Below are 16,574 nucleotides of genomic sequence, written 5' to 3' on the forward strand. Positions count from 1 at the left end.
TCACTAAAATTGAAAAGTGAGGAAATTTTTAATTGAAAACTATATAATATTTTGGCTCTGGAAACTACTTTAGGTCTATTATATATAATCTTAAGTTATTTACATTTTTGCTCCCCAAAACAGCAGTTCTTAAGAATATGTGTTCCCAAAGATTACTTGTAATCAACTATACAGAATTTTTTCTATTAATTTTGTTGAGATTTTACATTTTGAATTCTAATGCTATGTTAGTTTTGTTTCCAAATTATTTATAAAAGCTTACTGAAACTATGATATAACTAGCGTAAGTTCTAGGTTCAGAGACAAATTGAGTGATAGAAAAAAGTAACGGTACTTTCCCTTTGGAAATGGAAAATGCTCTCTACCATTTTTCTGAGGTGAAGGCTAGCACTTGACAGCATTTTGAAAAAAAGAAAAATTTATCTTCCCCACTACCCCATTTTCCTTTCAAGGCCTTTCTCTCTTCTACATTTTTTCCCCTAAATTCTTGTTCTCATTGTTCATGTTTTCCCTACTCCTCAAATAAGAGTTAACAGCACAGTGATAAATAACTTAGATGTAACTTTATTACTTACATCCTCACAAGTAATGGATAATGTACAATGTAGCTATCATGATCTCATTTTTCAGATGAGGAAACTAAGAGTTAGAAAATATAACAAACAAGTGAAAGATACTAAAGCCCATGTTCCCCTCAATGTATTCCATTCTGAAAAATGGTATCTCTTCTTCTTCAATCAAACTTTCATATTTTAATGAAATTGGTCTTAGCAAGGAATGAAAAGAAAGCAATATTCATAAAATAATTCAATCTCATTGAATAACTGATAACTCCATGTTCCTTCTAAATATTTTTGCCTTGTAAAATGATGGAACTAGACAGGAGAGTAAACCTTGCCAGGAGTTTTCTCTAGGTTTCTACATTCATAGCTCTTGCCATTTTCCATGCCCCTTCCTTCTTTTCACCTTTGAATTCATTTGTGTGTGCATACTATCCTAAATGTGAGAGTTTAAGATACAAGCAACCCACATTTAAAAAGCAGATGTAAATTAAAACATCCAAATAATATGCCAGTAGGATCACTGAATTCTAAGAATTAAGTCTGTTCAAATGCATGCTAAATGTTCTCTTGCTTTGTGATTCAACTTAATTCTAATATATTTACTGTCTTGTATATGAAGTCATTGTGGAGTACAGAAAATAACAAAGCTTTGGGTTAGATAAACTTGTTAACTAGTATCAACACTGTGACTTAAGAGGTTTTAAAGTAATTTAACTAAGTCTCAGTTTTCTCTTCTACAAAACAGAGATAATAATACCCATCCACCTCATAGGGTTGTTGTGAAGATTAAATACTATGAAACAAGTAAAGTGCCTAACTGAACTCTCTGGCTTTTATTAAGTGCCCAATGAATCATTGGTGATATTCTTGACATCAACTGAAGTTTGGCCATTAACTAACTGTATATCCAATGTAAAATCATTTAGACTTACTACTAAGCAGGGGCTTTAAAAGACACATTAAATGGAAATAATACTTTCTTATGTACATGCCTCCTTTGAAAATTACTTAAAATAATGTATGAGATGTATTGTGGAAATGCAAAGTTTTGTAAAAATAAGGTAATACCTATACACAAGAGTTTTATAAGAAATTGAAGAACAGGCTGCCCCTGTGTGGCTCAGAGGGTTAAAGCCTCTGCCTTCAGCTCAGGTCATGATCCCAGGGTCCTGGGATCGAGCCCCACATCAGGCTCTCTGCTCAGCAGGGAGCCTGCTTCCCCCTCTCTCTCTCTGCCTGCCTCTCTGCCTACTTGTGATCTCTGTCTGTCAAATAAGTAAATAAAATCTTTTAAAAAAATGTATATACACATATATTATTTTTATATAAAACTAATTTAGATCTAATTTGTAATATAATACATATGTGTACATAAATATGTATGTTAAAGTTGGAGCAGTTATGAAAGAGCATGTTTTCAAAAATTAATGCCTTATTTTCACTTCTGACTTCTTGTTCTTCAAGTATGAATCAGTCATACTTAGCACAGTCCCTTTGATTTGGGAAACAGAGGTAAAGAAATGTAACTTCCTTACCTGATACCTGAATACCTGAAACATGAAGAGCATGATCTTCCTCAAGGAGCTCATGGCAGCTTTAGTACCTTAATGTTTAAAAGTAACCTTATAGAGACACCTGGGTGGCTCAGTATGTTAAGCCACTGCCTTTGGCTCAGGTCACCATCCCAGGGTCCTGGGATCAAGTCCCGCATCCGGCTTGTTGCTTGGCAGGGAGCCTGCTTCTCTCTCCAACTCTGCCTGCTTGTGCCCTTGTTCTTACTCGCTCTCTAACAAATAAATAAAGTCTTTAAAAAAATAAAAATTTTTTTAAAAAGTAACTTTATGTTGGCATCAGCTGGCCCCTCAATGTCCTGAAAGCCTTGTTTTCAGATTCCTTGGAGACTCTCGCCATCCCTAACCCCCACTAATTAAAAAGTACACAGTCAATCCTTACAATCCCAGTATAGCCCTTTCTGCCCACCAGTCCTGCCCCATGAGTAAGGAAGGGGTGAAGGTCTAGACAGGAGAGAGGGGAGGCCCCTGATTTCCCTGACTGGGCTCTGGAACTATTCCTGGCAGTTATAGACAGCTGAGAGAGCCGAGCAAAAGATAAGGGAACAAACCAAGAATCTCATGACCACAAGCTTCCCAGTCAGTTCTCAATAAAAGATTGCCCCTAAAAGCCCTCAGTAGCAACCCATTCGGGACTCTTCTCACCCTAGAGAGATTTTTCTTTCCTTTCTGCTCTCGCCTTCACTCAATAAACTTTCACTTCACTTCACCCTTTTGTGTCTGCAAGATTGGTTCTTTGACTCTGTGAGACAAGAACTCTGCAATCCTGCAACACTTTCTCACAAATAAAAAATGTAGAATACTATATAAACCTGGGCCAGGAGTTAAGATGGCAGAAGAATAGGGAGACCCTAAGCTTGCCTTATTCCCCAACACAGCTGGATAATTATCGAATTCTGAACACCCAGAAATCAATCTGAAGTCTGAGAGAACAAAACTGCAAGTCTACAAGTAGAAAAGCAAGCACCTTTGGAAGACAGGAGGTGCAGAGAGTTGATATGGGAGAGATATAACTTGGGTACTTCACAAAGGAGGTAGTCCTGCTTAGGGACAATACTGCAAAGCATTACAAGCAGCAGAGCACAAAATCTGAAATATTAGACATCCACCACTGCCAAGATTGACCCTGGCTTAAAGGTGTTCAGGTGGCAAAGAGGGGCAGAAGCCCAGGAGTAGACAAGGAGGTCTGAGGATTCCCTGGGTCGCAAGGAGAACAGGTGACACGTATGTGCTGCCCTGTTTTCAGGCATGGGAATGGGGGCTCCGGCTGAGGGCAGCCAGCCTAGGTGCTGACTCTCTGCTCTGCGTTGCCATGAACTCTGAACCGCTGCACAGTTATGAGGCTGCTTTCTTGGCAGAGGCTGACAACAGGAAACATGAAGTGAGACCTTGCCCCACAGGATCAGTGCAGGTCCACACCAGGGGAGTCCCTAAAATTTGGAGTTTTGAAACCCAGTCATACTCCAGAAATAAAACAGTTCAGACACAGGCAAGGTGAAGGCAGGGATCTGAGGGCAGCTGGGAACACGACTGATTATTCTTCTGGGGAGTTGGAGGCATAAACCCTCAGCACTGGTTCTAGGGCACGGGGTTTGGGGGGCGGGGCTCTGCCATTTTCATCCTGCCCATCAACACTGAAAGCCTTCAGGGAGCAAAACAGAGCCACCTAGTGGAGGCCAGAGCCCTGCACCACCCCCCCCACCTCTCGCCCCCTAGAGAGACATCTCCACTAGGCAAGTCCACCTGAGAATCAGGGCAACAGGGTCCCTCCCCAGAAGACCAGCACAAACATCTTGCACACACCGAGTCTACTGATCTTAGAGTGTTGCAAAGCTTCATCTCTAAGGGAAACAGGATCTAGCTTCCTTTTCACTTTTATTTTGTATTATTATTTTTTCATTTTTAATTCCTGTTTTATTGTTTGTTTTTTAATTTTTATTTATATTTCATATTTTTTGTTTGTTTGCTTATTTATTTATTTACTTTTAGATGGAACTTCTTTTAACAAGCAGACCAAAACACACCCAGGATCTAATTTTGTTGTTGTTGTTGTTTTTCTACTTTTCTTTTCTGGACAAAATGAAAAGATGGAGAAATTCATCTCAAAAGAAACAAGAGGAAGAAGCACGCATGGCCAGATATATGAATCCAGATATAAGTAAGATGTTTGAACTAGAAATTGGCAAGATATACTCTGTGCTGAATGGGAAAAATATGCAGCCAAGAATACTTTATCCAGCAAGCCTGTCATTCAGAATAGAAGGAGAGATAAAGAGTTTCTCAGAAAAACAAAAACTAAAGGAGTTCATGACCACTAATAATAACCACTTAATGTTGCCCTGCTAGCAATATTAAGAGGGACCCTGGAGTAGGGAAAAAAAAGACCAAAGCAACAAAGACAAAAAAGGACCAGAGAACGTCACCAGAAACATCAACTCTATAGGTAACACAATGGCACAAAATTCAAATCTTTCAGTAATCACTGAATGCAAAATGGAATAAATGTTCCAGTCAAAAAACATAGGGTATCAGAATATACTTTAAAAAAAAAAAGCAAGATCCATCTATATGCTACCCACAAGAGACACATTTTAGACTTAAAGACACCAGCAGATTGAAAATGGGAGCTGGAGAATCATCTATCATGCTAATGGACATCAAAAGAAAGCCAGGAGGAGCTAAGATGGTGGAGAAATAGGGGGACCCTGACTTTCCTTGTCCCTTGAACAGAGCTATATTGATGTCAGATCACTTGGAACACCCAGGAAATCCATCTGAGTATTGGAAGAAGGATCTCAACAGCTGGAGGGAGATAGCATGGCAGCTATGAGGTGTGTGGAAGTGAATTGTGGGAGAGAAAAAGTGCTCTGCTGAGGAGGGGAGGGAATTCTTTCCATGGGGAGAGAAAGGGAGAAGAGTTAAGAGAGTGCGGCCTTGGGTTCACACAAGAATAACTTCTAGGGACCAGAGGCCAAGGAGCCAGGGGAACAAGTGTGGCAGGTTTTTCTGCAAACAGTGTGGAGCGCAATCACTCGGGTTTTGGAAATGCAAGACTTTTGCCATATTGAAACTGTGGCGTGTGCTTCTGGGGAGGAAGAGGACGGTGGCCAGAGAACACACAAAGTGGTGTAGGAATCTCCAAGATGCACTGAAAGAAATTGTTTTCCCTCCTGGAGTACACTTGGAAAAGGGTATACTGCCACACTAGTGGCAATCCTTATATCAGACAAACCAGATTTTAAGCCAAAGATTGTACTAAAGAGATGAAGAAGGACACTATATCACAATAAAAGGGTATATCCAACAAGAAGTTCTAACAACTGTAAATATTTATGCCCCTGGCATGGGAGCAGCCAGCTATATAAATCAATTAATAACAAATTTAAAGTCATATGATAAGACTGTCCACAGCAATGGACAGATCAATAATTGGAAATAAGGGCTTTAAATGACTCACTGAACCAGATGGACTTAACAGATATATTCAGAGCATTTCATCCTAAAGCAACAGAATACACATTCTTTTTGAGTGTACATGGAACATTCTCCAGAATAAATCACATACTGGGTCACAAATCAGCCCTCAACAAGTACAAAAAGACTGATATTATACCATTTTCAGACCACAACTTACATGGCTTCTGGATTCATTATGCAAATTGCTCCTGAACAGTGACATTTCTTTGTGTCATCATATAACATTCCCAGACTGAGTCCGAGCATCTGTGTAACAATAATGGAAAATGCCTCCAAAGTTATCTCCTTGGGGTACTACATTAACAAAAACAAAATTTCAAATGAAAGACAAATCATTAAAAGGTGATAAAAAGTGATAATTTTCTAATTTTGAACATATTTATTATTTTATCAAATACTTAAGGATAGAAAATACAGCTCTTTAGACAGGTGAAACGCTGAAGTTCTTCTTATGAAATTTTATTGAGAAATAAGCAAATCGAGTCTATGCCAAGCTTGTTCATGATTTAACAACAAAATACCTAATATAATTCCTAAGTACCTATCACAACAATATAAAAGAGCTGTTTTTCATTATATCTTTTGGCTACATGGACCATGATCTTCATTTTACCTAATTTCTTACAATAGCTCTTATACACATTTAGAATAGTCCACATGATATTCTGCTTCCCAGCACATGAAATGGCCACAAAACCAGATTACCCAGTTCAAGAGTGCTATCAGTTTCCTAATGGGATTCTCCATGACTCCATAACACATATCAGGAGAAACAACAGAAAGACTCTCAAGGTAACATTCTTGTATAATACCACTCACATATTTAACAAGTGCAGAGATAACTTCCATGCCAAGGAGAAATGTGATACTGGTAATTCATGATGAGCAGTAACATCATGATTTCTCCAGTTATGACCAAATCTGGCATCGAATAAAGTACAGGTGAGGACAGGTTCTGAGGAAGATCAGGGCACTTCACTGCTCCAATGACAAGCTCTAGTAAAAATTTACAGTTCAACTGGATTGTTAATAGTACTAGAGGATACGTATCATGAGAAATATAAAGGGAAAGCTGTGAACGAGCAACTGAGAATGCAAATAGGCAGTTGTAAGCCTCTGAAGCAGCACTGGAGTAATTCCCCATCTCCTATAGTAGTTGGATGGACATGGCTGAGAACCATGCACAAAGCATAAGGACTGCAGGGCTACAGCACTAACTTAATTCTCAAATCTACCAGATTTGGTAGGGAAGGTATTAAAATCTGAAACTTGGTAAAGGAAAAACTGGAGTGACATGGACAAATATACTTGGATTTTCTTTTCCAGCATAGGAAGCCTCCCTCCAAACAATATGAGAATGAGATAACCCCATCAAAAATAAGTTTTGATAACAATACTTAGGTCATTTGTCTCACCAACCCTCATGGCCTCCTGGTCCGTATTAAGAATTAAATCACAACAGTAGTGATATTACCAAGATGGCATCATAGGTCATTCCCAATTTCACTGCCCCCTTGCAACAAGAACAACTAACACTACTCTAGGACAGAAACTACTCTGAAGATCCTAGAACATGGAGGTCAGACTGAAGCACTCCCTGCACTACAGAAAACAAAACAGACCACATTAGAAGGGTAAGAAGAGTAGCTACACACTGAGTGTTCTGCCCTTCCCCAAGACTGGTATAATACCATACTAGGAGGTCTTCTCATTTCTCACCAGGAGGTGAGGAATCTCACCTCCTGGTGAGAAATGAGAGCCCAGGGTGGACATCCAGCTCCCCCAGGATTTTAGATGACTTCTTAGGAGTCCCCAGTCTGATTTGCCCTCACAAGGAGCACAGAGGATGCTACATGAATTAAACATGGGAAATCTGTGACAGAGAATGGAAGGACTTAAAACAACAAACACTCAGATCTTGGCAGACCAAGTTCTCACCCACAGCACCCAAAAAGTAGTCCCAACCAGCAGTTTTGCCTATCTGTAGAGCTAAGACGTAATGCAGTCCGACCAGGGAACCCACTGAACAGTAGGTCTTCCTGATTCGGGTCATCAAAGAGCCTTGCTGTTGAAACCTGGTCTGTCCCCCAACCCCACCCAGGTAGGAAGTCGAATCATAACCCTCCCAATGTTGAGTGCACCTTCTGGTGCCACCTGACCAGAAGTCAGTTCATAATACCTAGAAGCTGCATAGCTCAGCAATATACAAGTGGAGTGTACAATAGGAATAGCTATTGTCTACAGAGCAAAACCAGTGGTACCTTTCAGCCAGGAACTTGGGGTACATGTCAGCCTAAGACCACAGATAGCCTTCCTGGGATTAAAGTCAGTTCTTCCCAGACAGGGAAGATGATTAATACCCCTTCCATGGCTGTCTGTAGCTCTTGGCCCTGCCCAACCATACAGCTTAACTGCAAATATCTAAGAGGCTGCTTAGAAAAGTCTCTCCTGCTCTGCCCAAGAATGGGATTTAATTTTCAGCCCTATTGACTGCTGAATGTAGCTCCTGGCCCTAATTGAACAGAAAACCTAGCTGGTACCTCTGATAGCTGTGTAGCTCAGCATCTCTTGAACAGAGAGAATGACAGGCAGCGGTGATTATCCACAAGGCAAAGCCAATGGCGCCATTTGACTGTGGAACTTAGGGTACAGGTCAGTTTGAGTCAAGACCACAAAGCCATTTGATTCTCATTCCCTACTTTTGCAGAGAAACTAATTTGCAGTCCTGTCCATTGCTAAATACTGACTTCAGCCAGCCTAGACCAGAGAACCTAACCAGTGTACATGGGAAACTGCATAGCCCCTTATAGTGACACATAAACGGAGAGCAAAGCCCATGGCTTTCCCCATCTTCAGAACAAAACCACTCTCCTATCTAGCCAAGAATTCAATGTATGATATTGCCTGTTTTGTGTCCCCAAACAATGGGCCATACAGGATTTGGGGTACATTCTGCTATCCTGCCATGTCAGGGAAGCTAAATCATAGTCCATCTCCTGCTGAGTAAGTACCTGTCCTACCCATCCAGGAAGCCTGATGAATGAACCCAGGCAAGTGCTGAGCATCTCCCACACGCTCACTTGGGAAAGGAACCAAGCAAGCCATCCTATTCAAAAGTTACCAGATAGCAGCAATTCCATCCCCAACCCCAAAACTCAGGCAGTAGACTCACCCAAAAATAGACTCTGACAGCAAGCTTCACCTTCCCCAGGGCATTACCAGCAGTCATGTCTCGAAACCCAAACTGAGCTGACTGATAATGAACTGTCTCTGCAAAAGCAAATCTGTAAAGTCTGGAAGAGGAGACCACTTACTCAAATGCAGATATACCAACAGAGGCTCCTAGATGGCAACCTAGGAAGACCCTGAACTCATCTTTTCCAAAGACATACCCAATCTATGCCTACCTATAGAGCAATTCCTCCTGAAAAAGAACTAAGGGCACATTAAACAGCTTCTGGACAACACAGGATAGAGGAAACACATAGAGAAATGAAGGAAATAAGGAGACACAAAAATGACAGGAACACCACCCCTGATTCTAGAGTGTGGGAGGATAGCACTGAGGGATTGTGAGCAGATTCATTTTTAAAAGCCAGAATTTAAAAGGGAAACTAGAATACAAAGGAACTAACCCTCCACCAAGTGATGGGGAATCAGAGAGGCTGACACCACTATTTACATTATCCTGTTGACTTGATAGCACAGATGGGAGCAAAATTCAGGCACTTTGGCCAGCCTACCCCCTTACCCAACCTGGGCCCCTAGCCAACACCAGCCCTGGACACTCTGGAATACAGGGAGAACAAAACTACCACAGAGCCACTATAACAACTAGAATATAAAGGAACCAGCCCTAGAATTCTATCAAGTGTCCAGGGAGCTGTGGAACACTCTCAAGGGCCAGAGAGGCAGGTGAGTACCATTGCTTACATTCCTCCTCCACCTTGATAGCACAGACAAAAGCAGAGTCAGGGCACCCTAGCAAGCCCAGTGCCTGGGATTCTGGCCCACACAAGACCCAGTGCTGCCCCCAGAAAAGCCTCACAGTGGGGCTCCAGTGTGGCATACACAGGGAAATCCTTGGACAGTGCTGGCAATAGCGCCAACCATCTCACCAAGATGACATATGTACAAAGTATCCTGAGTTACTCCAGGCCAACATCCACTCTACAGAGAGCCTCAGAACCCACTGGCAAGTGCCCACTTCAGCTTCAGCCATTGCACCACTGCAGTCCCAGTATGAAGTGCCCCAGGATTTCCAGCCCACACCCATTACAAATACAGCAAGGCAACCAAAGCTATCAGGCACACACAGTCCACATAAGGGGTGCTCCTATAAAATATCATTTCTTCAAGTCTAAGAGAAGCAGCTGTTCTACTTAATTCATAGAAACAAACACAAAAAGACAAACAAAATGAGGCAGCAGAGGAATATGTTCGAAACTAAAGAAGAAGAAAAAAGTCTTAGAAAAAGAGCTAAACAAAACAGAAATAAGCAACCTACCTGATAAAGAGGTAAAAGTAATGGTCAAAAACATCCTCACTGGAGGGACGCCTGAGTGCTTCAGTCAGTTAAGCATCTGTCTTCAGCTCACGTCATGAACCCAGGGTCCTGGGATTGAGCCCCATGTTGGGCTCCCTGCTCAGTGGGGAACCTGCTTCTCCCTTTCCCTCTCCCCCCAGTTCCTGCTCTCTCTCTCTCTCTTTCTCTTAAATAAGTAAGTAAATAAATATATAAATAAATAAATAAAAACATGCTCACTGGACTGGAAAAAAGAATGGATGAACTCATGGGAACTTCAACAAAGAGAGAGAAAATACTTTTTAAAAAATCACACTTGAAGAATAGAATAACTAAAATGAAAAATACACTAGAGAGAATCAAAAAACCATAAATGACTCTTAATCTCACAAAACAAACTGGGGGTTGCTGGGGGGAGGTGGGATTGGGAGAGGGGGAGCGGGCTATGGACATTGGGGAGGGGAGGCAAACCATAAGAGACTATGGACTCTGAAAAACAACCTGAGGGTTTTGAAGGGTCAGGGGTGGGAGGTTGGGGGAACAGGTGGTGGGTAATGGGGAGGGCACGTTTTGCATGGAGCCCTGGGTGTTGTGCAAAAACAATGAATACTGTTACGCTGAAAAAATAAAATGGGAAAAAAAAAAAAAGATTAGAGAAAGCAGAAGATGAATTAATGTTTGGGAAGACAGGGTAATAGAAAGTGCCCAAGTTGAACAGCAACAAAGTAAAAACAAATTTTTTAAATGAGGATATGTTAAGGGATCTCTGGTATAACATCAAGCATACTAATACTCTCATTATAGAGATCCCCGAAATAAAAGAGAGAGAAGAGAGCAGAAAACTTATTTAGGGAAATACTGGCTGCAAACTTCACTAACCTGGGGAAAGAAAAAGACACCCAAGTCCAGGAAGCACAGACAGCCACAAAGAAAATAAACCATAGGAAGCACACACTATAATACATAATAATTAAAATGGCAAAGATTAAGATAAAGAGAGAATCTTAAAAGTACCAAGAACAAAACAAGTAGTTATATACAAGGAAACCCCTTAATAATGCTATCAGCTGGTTTTTCAGCAGGAACCTTGCAGGCCAAACTGTAGTAGCATAACATATTTAAAATGCTGAAAGAAGAAAACTACAAACAATAATACTCTCCCTGACAAGGCTATCATTCAGAATTCAAGGACACAAAGAGTTTCTCAGACAAACAAAAGTTAAAAGAATTTATCACCACTAAACTGACCTTAAAAAATATGTCAAAGGGACTTCAATGAAAAAGACAAGATGGGACACCTGGGTAGCTCAGTGGTTTAAGCCTCTGCCTTCCGCTCAAGTCATGATCTCAAAGTCCTCTCTGCTCAGCAGGGAGCCTGCTTCCCTTCCTCTCTCTCTGCCTGCCTCTCTGCCTACTTGTGATCTCTGTCTGTCAAATAAATAAAATCTTTAAAAAAAAGAAAGAAAGAAAAAGACAAGACAATAATTAGAAGAAAATTATAAAAACAAAATTTCATGAGCAGAAGAAACAAAACAAATGAGCCTAGCAGTAAAAAAAAAAAGAGAGAGGGGGCAAACCAAGAAACAGACTCTCAAATGCAGAGAACAAGCTGATGCTTACCAGAGGGGTAAGTGGGTTTCGGGATGGATGAAATAGGTAATGGGATTAGGAAGCATACTTGTGATAAGCACCAGGTTTTGTGTGGAAGTGTAAAATCACTAACTGTACACTGAAACTAATAATATACTGTATGTTAACTGGAATTTAAATAACAACTTTAAAAAAAAGAATGAAGTCATGCCATTTGCAACAATGGGATGGATGGATCTAGAAGGTATAATGCTGAATGAAATAAGTTAGAGAAAAAGAAATACCATCTGATTTCACTCATACATGGAATTTAAGAAACAAAACAAATGAAGGGGAAGGAAAGAAGCAAAACAAAAACTAGACTTCTAACTATGAAAAACAAACTGATGGTTAACATAAGGAGGGGGGAGGGCACAGGTGAAACAGGTGAAGGGGCTAAGAGTACACTTTTCTTGATGAGCACTGAGTAATATACAGAATTATCCAATCACTATTTTGTACCCCTGAAATGAATACAACACTGTATGTTAACTATACTGGAAATAAAATTTCTTAAAAGACCTATATGAAAAAATTAAAATATTTTAGATTCCTATATTCCTTCCTCAATCCTTATGTTGAATGGTAAAGTAGTTCTAAAATATTCTTCCTAGGGTGCCTGAGTGGCTCAGTGGGTAAGCCTCTGCCTTCGACTCAGGTCATAATCCCAGGGTCCTGGGATGAAGTCCCACATCGAGCTCTCTGCTCCACGGGGAGCCTGCTTCCTCCTCTCTCTCTCTGCTTGCCTCTCTGAATACTTGTGATCTCTGTCAAATAAATAAATAAAATCTTTAAAAAAAAATCTTTAAAAAAATTAAAAAATAAAAATAAATAAAATATTCCTCCTAGCTTTCCAGAAAAATAAAGGTAAATCTAGACCTATGGCACTGGTAGACCTAGCCCATTTTGAATTGTACTCAAGTGTAATAAATGTTCCTCAGTCATATCTGGTCCACATCTCTCTCATGTCTCCAATGCCCCAAAAGCAAACAGAAAAGCTACAGGTGAGAGATGGGCAGTCAAAGCTGCGAGTTCCCTCTTGTCTTCCTGCTAGGGTAGGAGCAGGCAATGAGCTTCCTGGAGGAGAGACCTCCTGCCTAAAAAGTCCTACACCCAGAACACTGGGCAAAGAATCTGGTCAAAAACAAAAGAAAATTATTTCTTGTAATTAAAGGAATGTAAAGAATAATTTTGAAAATAATTTAACACCTAATACATTTAGGATATAACCCACAGGGTGCCAGAAAAAGTAGGTAACATTGAAAGAAAAGTCTGGTCTAGAATTAAATTCTGAACTGGCCCACATTCAGACTTATGAAGACATAAATTTTTCTTTATTTCAAATTCAATATACAATACTCAATTCAAATAGAAAAATAACAGTATTTTAAACAATAAACTGGAAACCAAACAAACAAAAAACTCAAGAATTACTCCAAAAAAACAGGAAAGGATTCTAAGACAAGGAAGATAAGATTTAATTTTCTGTGGCTGTTGGTTTCACTCATAGAAGTTAAAGAAGTGAGGAGATAATTAAGCATTTCCATTAGACCCTGATGCCTAAAAGGTCCTCCTCTGACCACCAAAGCTTTACTAGCATAACAATATATTTCTTTACCCAAGAGTTAATATTATTTACATATCACAATATTATAAAATACTATTCATTAATTTAAAGTATAAAAGTTTTTATAGAATTATAAATTTTATTAATCTTGACAATGGATACAAGAAGTATTCAACTATTCTAATTTATTTTCATACTAAGTAATCAACGGGCATTGCCTAAGGTAAGTCAATATAATACAAAAAGATATGAATAAAAATATAATTATTAAAATAAGATCATGTGATATTACATATTATGTATATATTATACATGTATAACTATAAAGCACATATGCATATAACATATAATGATATATAATTATTATCTATTTCAATAGTACATAGTATATTATTTGGTAACACATTTTAATAATATATAATATTATATACTATATATGTATGCTATATATTACATACTATATATATACTATATATATTTTAAAAGTAGGATATAATAATATATTTTAATAATAATGTGAATGTTGTTAAAATAATAAAAATATAAGAATATATACATGACAAACAGAGAGAGTGGGCTAAATATGTTATAGATAATATGACCAACATTGCCTAAAGTTTATAAATCAAAATAGGGGGAAGAGCACATTTACTTTAAATAATAAATTTAGCTACAAGAAGAGTTTAAACAGAAATTATAAAGTTTTCAGTAGGACTCCCTGAAGAAGATAAGGAAGAATTACTATCAAATTTTGCTTTTTATACTTATAATTAAAATAATTTTGCCAGGTACATGCACAAATTTTGTAATAAAAATTACGAGTATCAGAAATAAAAATATGTGCTGCAAAACCCCATTTTTGCAAAAATATATAGCGAAGGAGCCACAGTAACAGATAAAGACACAATGTACAAGATACATATTAATCAAAATATTAGTAGTGGTGATCACTTCCTGAGTAGAGAGATGCCATAAATTTACATAAATTTCCTTATATGTTTCTATTTAACTTTTAAATGGGGCAGAACATAAATTATTTTGTAATTGGGAAAATTGCTCAACCAATTACTTTACCTTTCAATGATGCATCTAATTATATCAATAATTTATTTCTAATATATATAAAATATTTACAAATATTATAAATTTTTTAAACAGACATAAAAAGTTTCTTTTAAATACTCATTAAATTTCTTTTAAATTCTCCAACTTTAAGTCTACAAGCAAAAATCTATTTGGGTTATAAAAATTTTTTACAGATAATTTTTCATGATGTACTATTCTCTATATTAAGGATGCACGTGTATTTGTGATATTTTTATTCTACTTCCTACTTCCAAAACAATTGCAACAGATGTTTCTTCTACAAAATACTCTTCCTTCTACACATTTCAAATTTTTAATAGTAGAAAGTAAGTGTAATCTCTAAATGCAAATATAAATGTAAACTATATAAAATTTTTGTTATAACGTTGAATGATTTTTAAATGCATAAATTTTTTTAAATAATAAGATTAAATAATTACATACCAAAGCAATTCCAGCAGAATAATGAGTAACACACATCTTTCCAGGAATTGTTGCGCCTACATAATCTGGATGATCTCTATAGCTAAATAAATAAGTATATATTTATAATTAATTTTGACAAACATTTCAAAGATGAGAATTTCTGCTAATAATTCGTCTGGGACCCATAAAATTCTAGACTGAAGCAAACTGAGGTACAATCTTTTCATACTTATTATTTCAAATTAAGAAGACATTTTTAATTAAATGAGATTAAGCATATTATATATACTTTTTAAGATTTTATTTATTTATTTTTCAGAGAGAGAAAGAGACAGAGCACCAGCAAGCGGAGCAGCAGGCAGAGAGAGAAGCAGACTCCCTGCTGACCAAGAGACTCAATCCCAGGACCCTGGGATCATTTTCTACTCCTGTAGAAATAATAGAAATATAATAATAGAAATAATAGAAATTATAAATGTGTAGAAAACTTACCAGTTTCTCATAAGAATGACTTCATTGCTCTATAACTTAACATTATTAATTCTTCTTAGAGTAAGGGCCCATATAAATTGTCATAAAATAATGCACTATTTTCAGAGATTTTTCATAAAAATTATTCCATTTAATTCTCAATTCAAGCCAATGAAATAGATATTATTATCTCCATTGAACAAATCATACATCAGATGGGAACTTAAAAGTAACTATCTCAAGGTAACACAATTAATAAGTGCTAGTGAAGGATATGAATTTAGACAATCTGAACCCACAGCCATACTTTCAACCACTAAGATACAGACACTCTAAACATGGTCTGCCATCTTTAGAACCCCCATCAAAACAAACATTCCAAACTGTATATAAAGAAACTTGTTTCAGTTATCAATTGGTACATCCCCCCAGTTTCAACTGTACTTCACATCACATTGCACTGTCTTCCTAGTGCTCTCTTTATTCTGTCTCTCTGATATTTTTTATGTCTAACCCTTCCAGCACTGGTTTACAAGTATGCAACTTTGGCTCCCCGCTCCCCCATGTTTTGAGTACTGTTTACACTCATTCTAAATCCAAGAGAGTGCTACCAATAGATGTGAAAATGTAAGGACTGGTATTCAGCAAAATACTAGAGGTCCTAACCTGTAAAATAAAGCCAAAAAAGTAAAATAAAATGTATATGGATTGGAAAAGAAGGAATACAGTTTTCTCTGTTTATGGATGATGTGGTTGTCTATCTAGGAAATCCCACAGTATATAAAAAAGCTACTAGCACTGAGTGTGTTCAGCAGGTTTTCATGTCTCAAAGTCAATGTACAAAAATCAATCTGATTTTCACATACTAGCAATAAAATATTTGAAACTAAAGTAAAATGAAACATTTACAATAGTGTTGATGTTATTTAAGGGTCTGAACATGCAATGAGCAGTCAGTAAGACCTAGAGATCTATACAATAGAGGAGATATATATAACAATGTTGTTTTATAATCTTGAAATCTGCTAAGAGCTTACAAATTTATTACTTCAAACACACAAAAAATGATAATCATATAACATGATAGATGTGCTTATTACCATTGCAACAGCAGTCATATAATATATAAATGTATTTATTAACATGTTGTATACCTTAAATTTACAATGTTATGCAGAATTCAAATACATTTGAATAAAAAATTTAAAGATAAGTAAATTAATTTTTTTCTATTCTGTGTTCAAAAAAGAAAAAACAGC

General features: G+C 37.6%; 1 protein-coding gene across 1 annotated transcript in view; it reads right to left on the minus strand.

Moving 5' to 3' along the window:
* Nucleotides 1–16,574, minus strand: part of ADAM32 (ADAM metallopeptidase domain 32) — a 145,926-nt gene that overhangs the window by 62,025 nt on the left and 67,327 nt on the right. The window contains exons 10-11 of the mRNA XM_045997445.1: nucleotides 14,863–14,944; nucleotides 5,769–5,905 (exon numbers count right to left, since the gene is read on the minus strand). Of these exons, the coding sequence (XP_045853401.1) occupies nucleotides 5,769–5,905; nucleotides 14,863–14,944 (219 nt within the window). The remainder of the gene's footprint in view (nucleotides 1–5,768; nucleotides 5,906–14,862; nucleotides 14,945–16,574) is intronic.

The sequence above is a fragment of the Meles meles genome, chromosome 2 (assembly GCF_922984935.1).
Source record: "Meles meles chromosome 2, mMelMel3.1 paternal haplotype, whole genome shotgun sequence".
Classification (NCBI taxonomy): Eukaryota; Metazoa; Chordata; class Mammalia; order Carnivora; family Mustelidae; genus Meles; species Meles meles.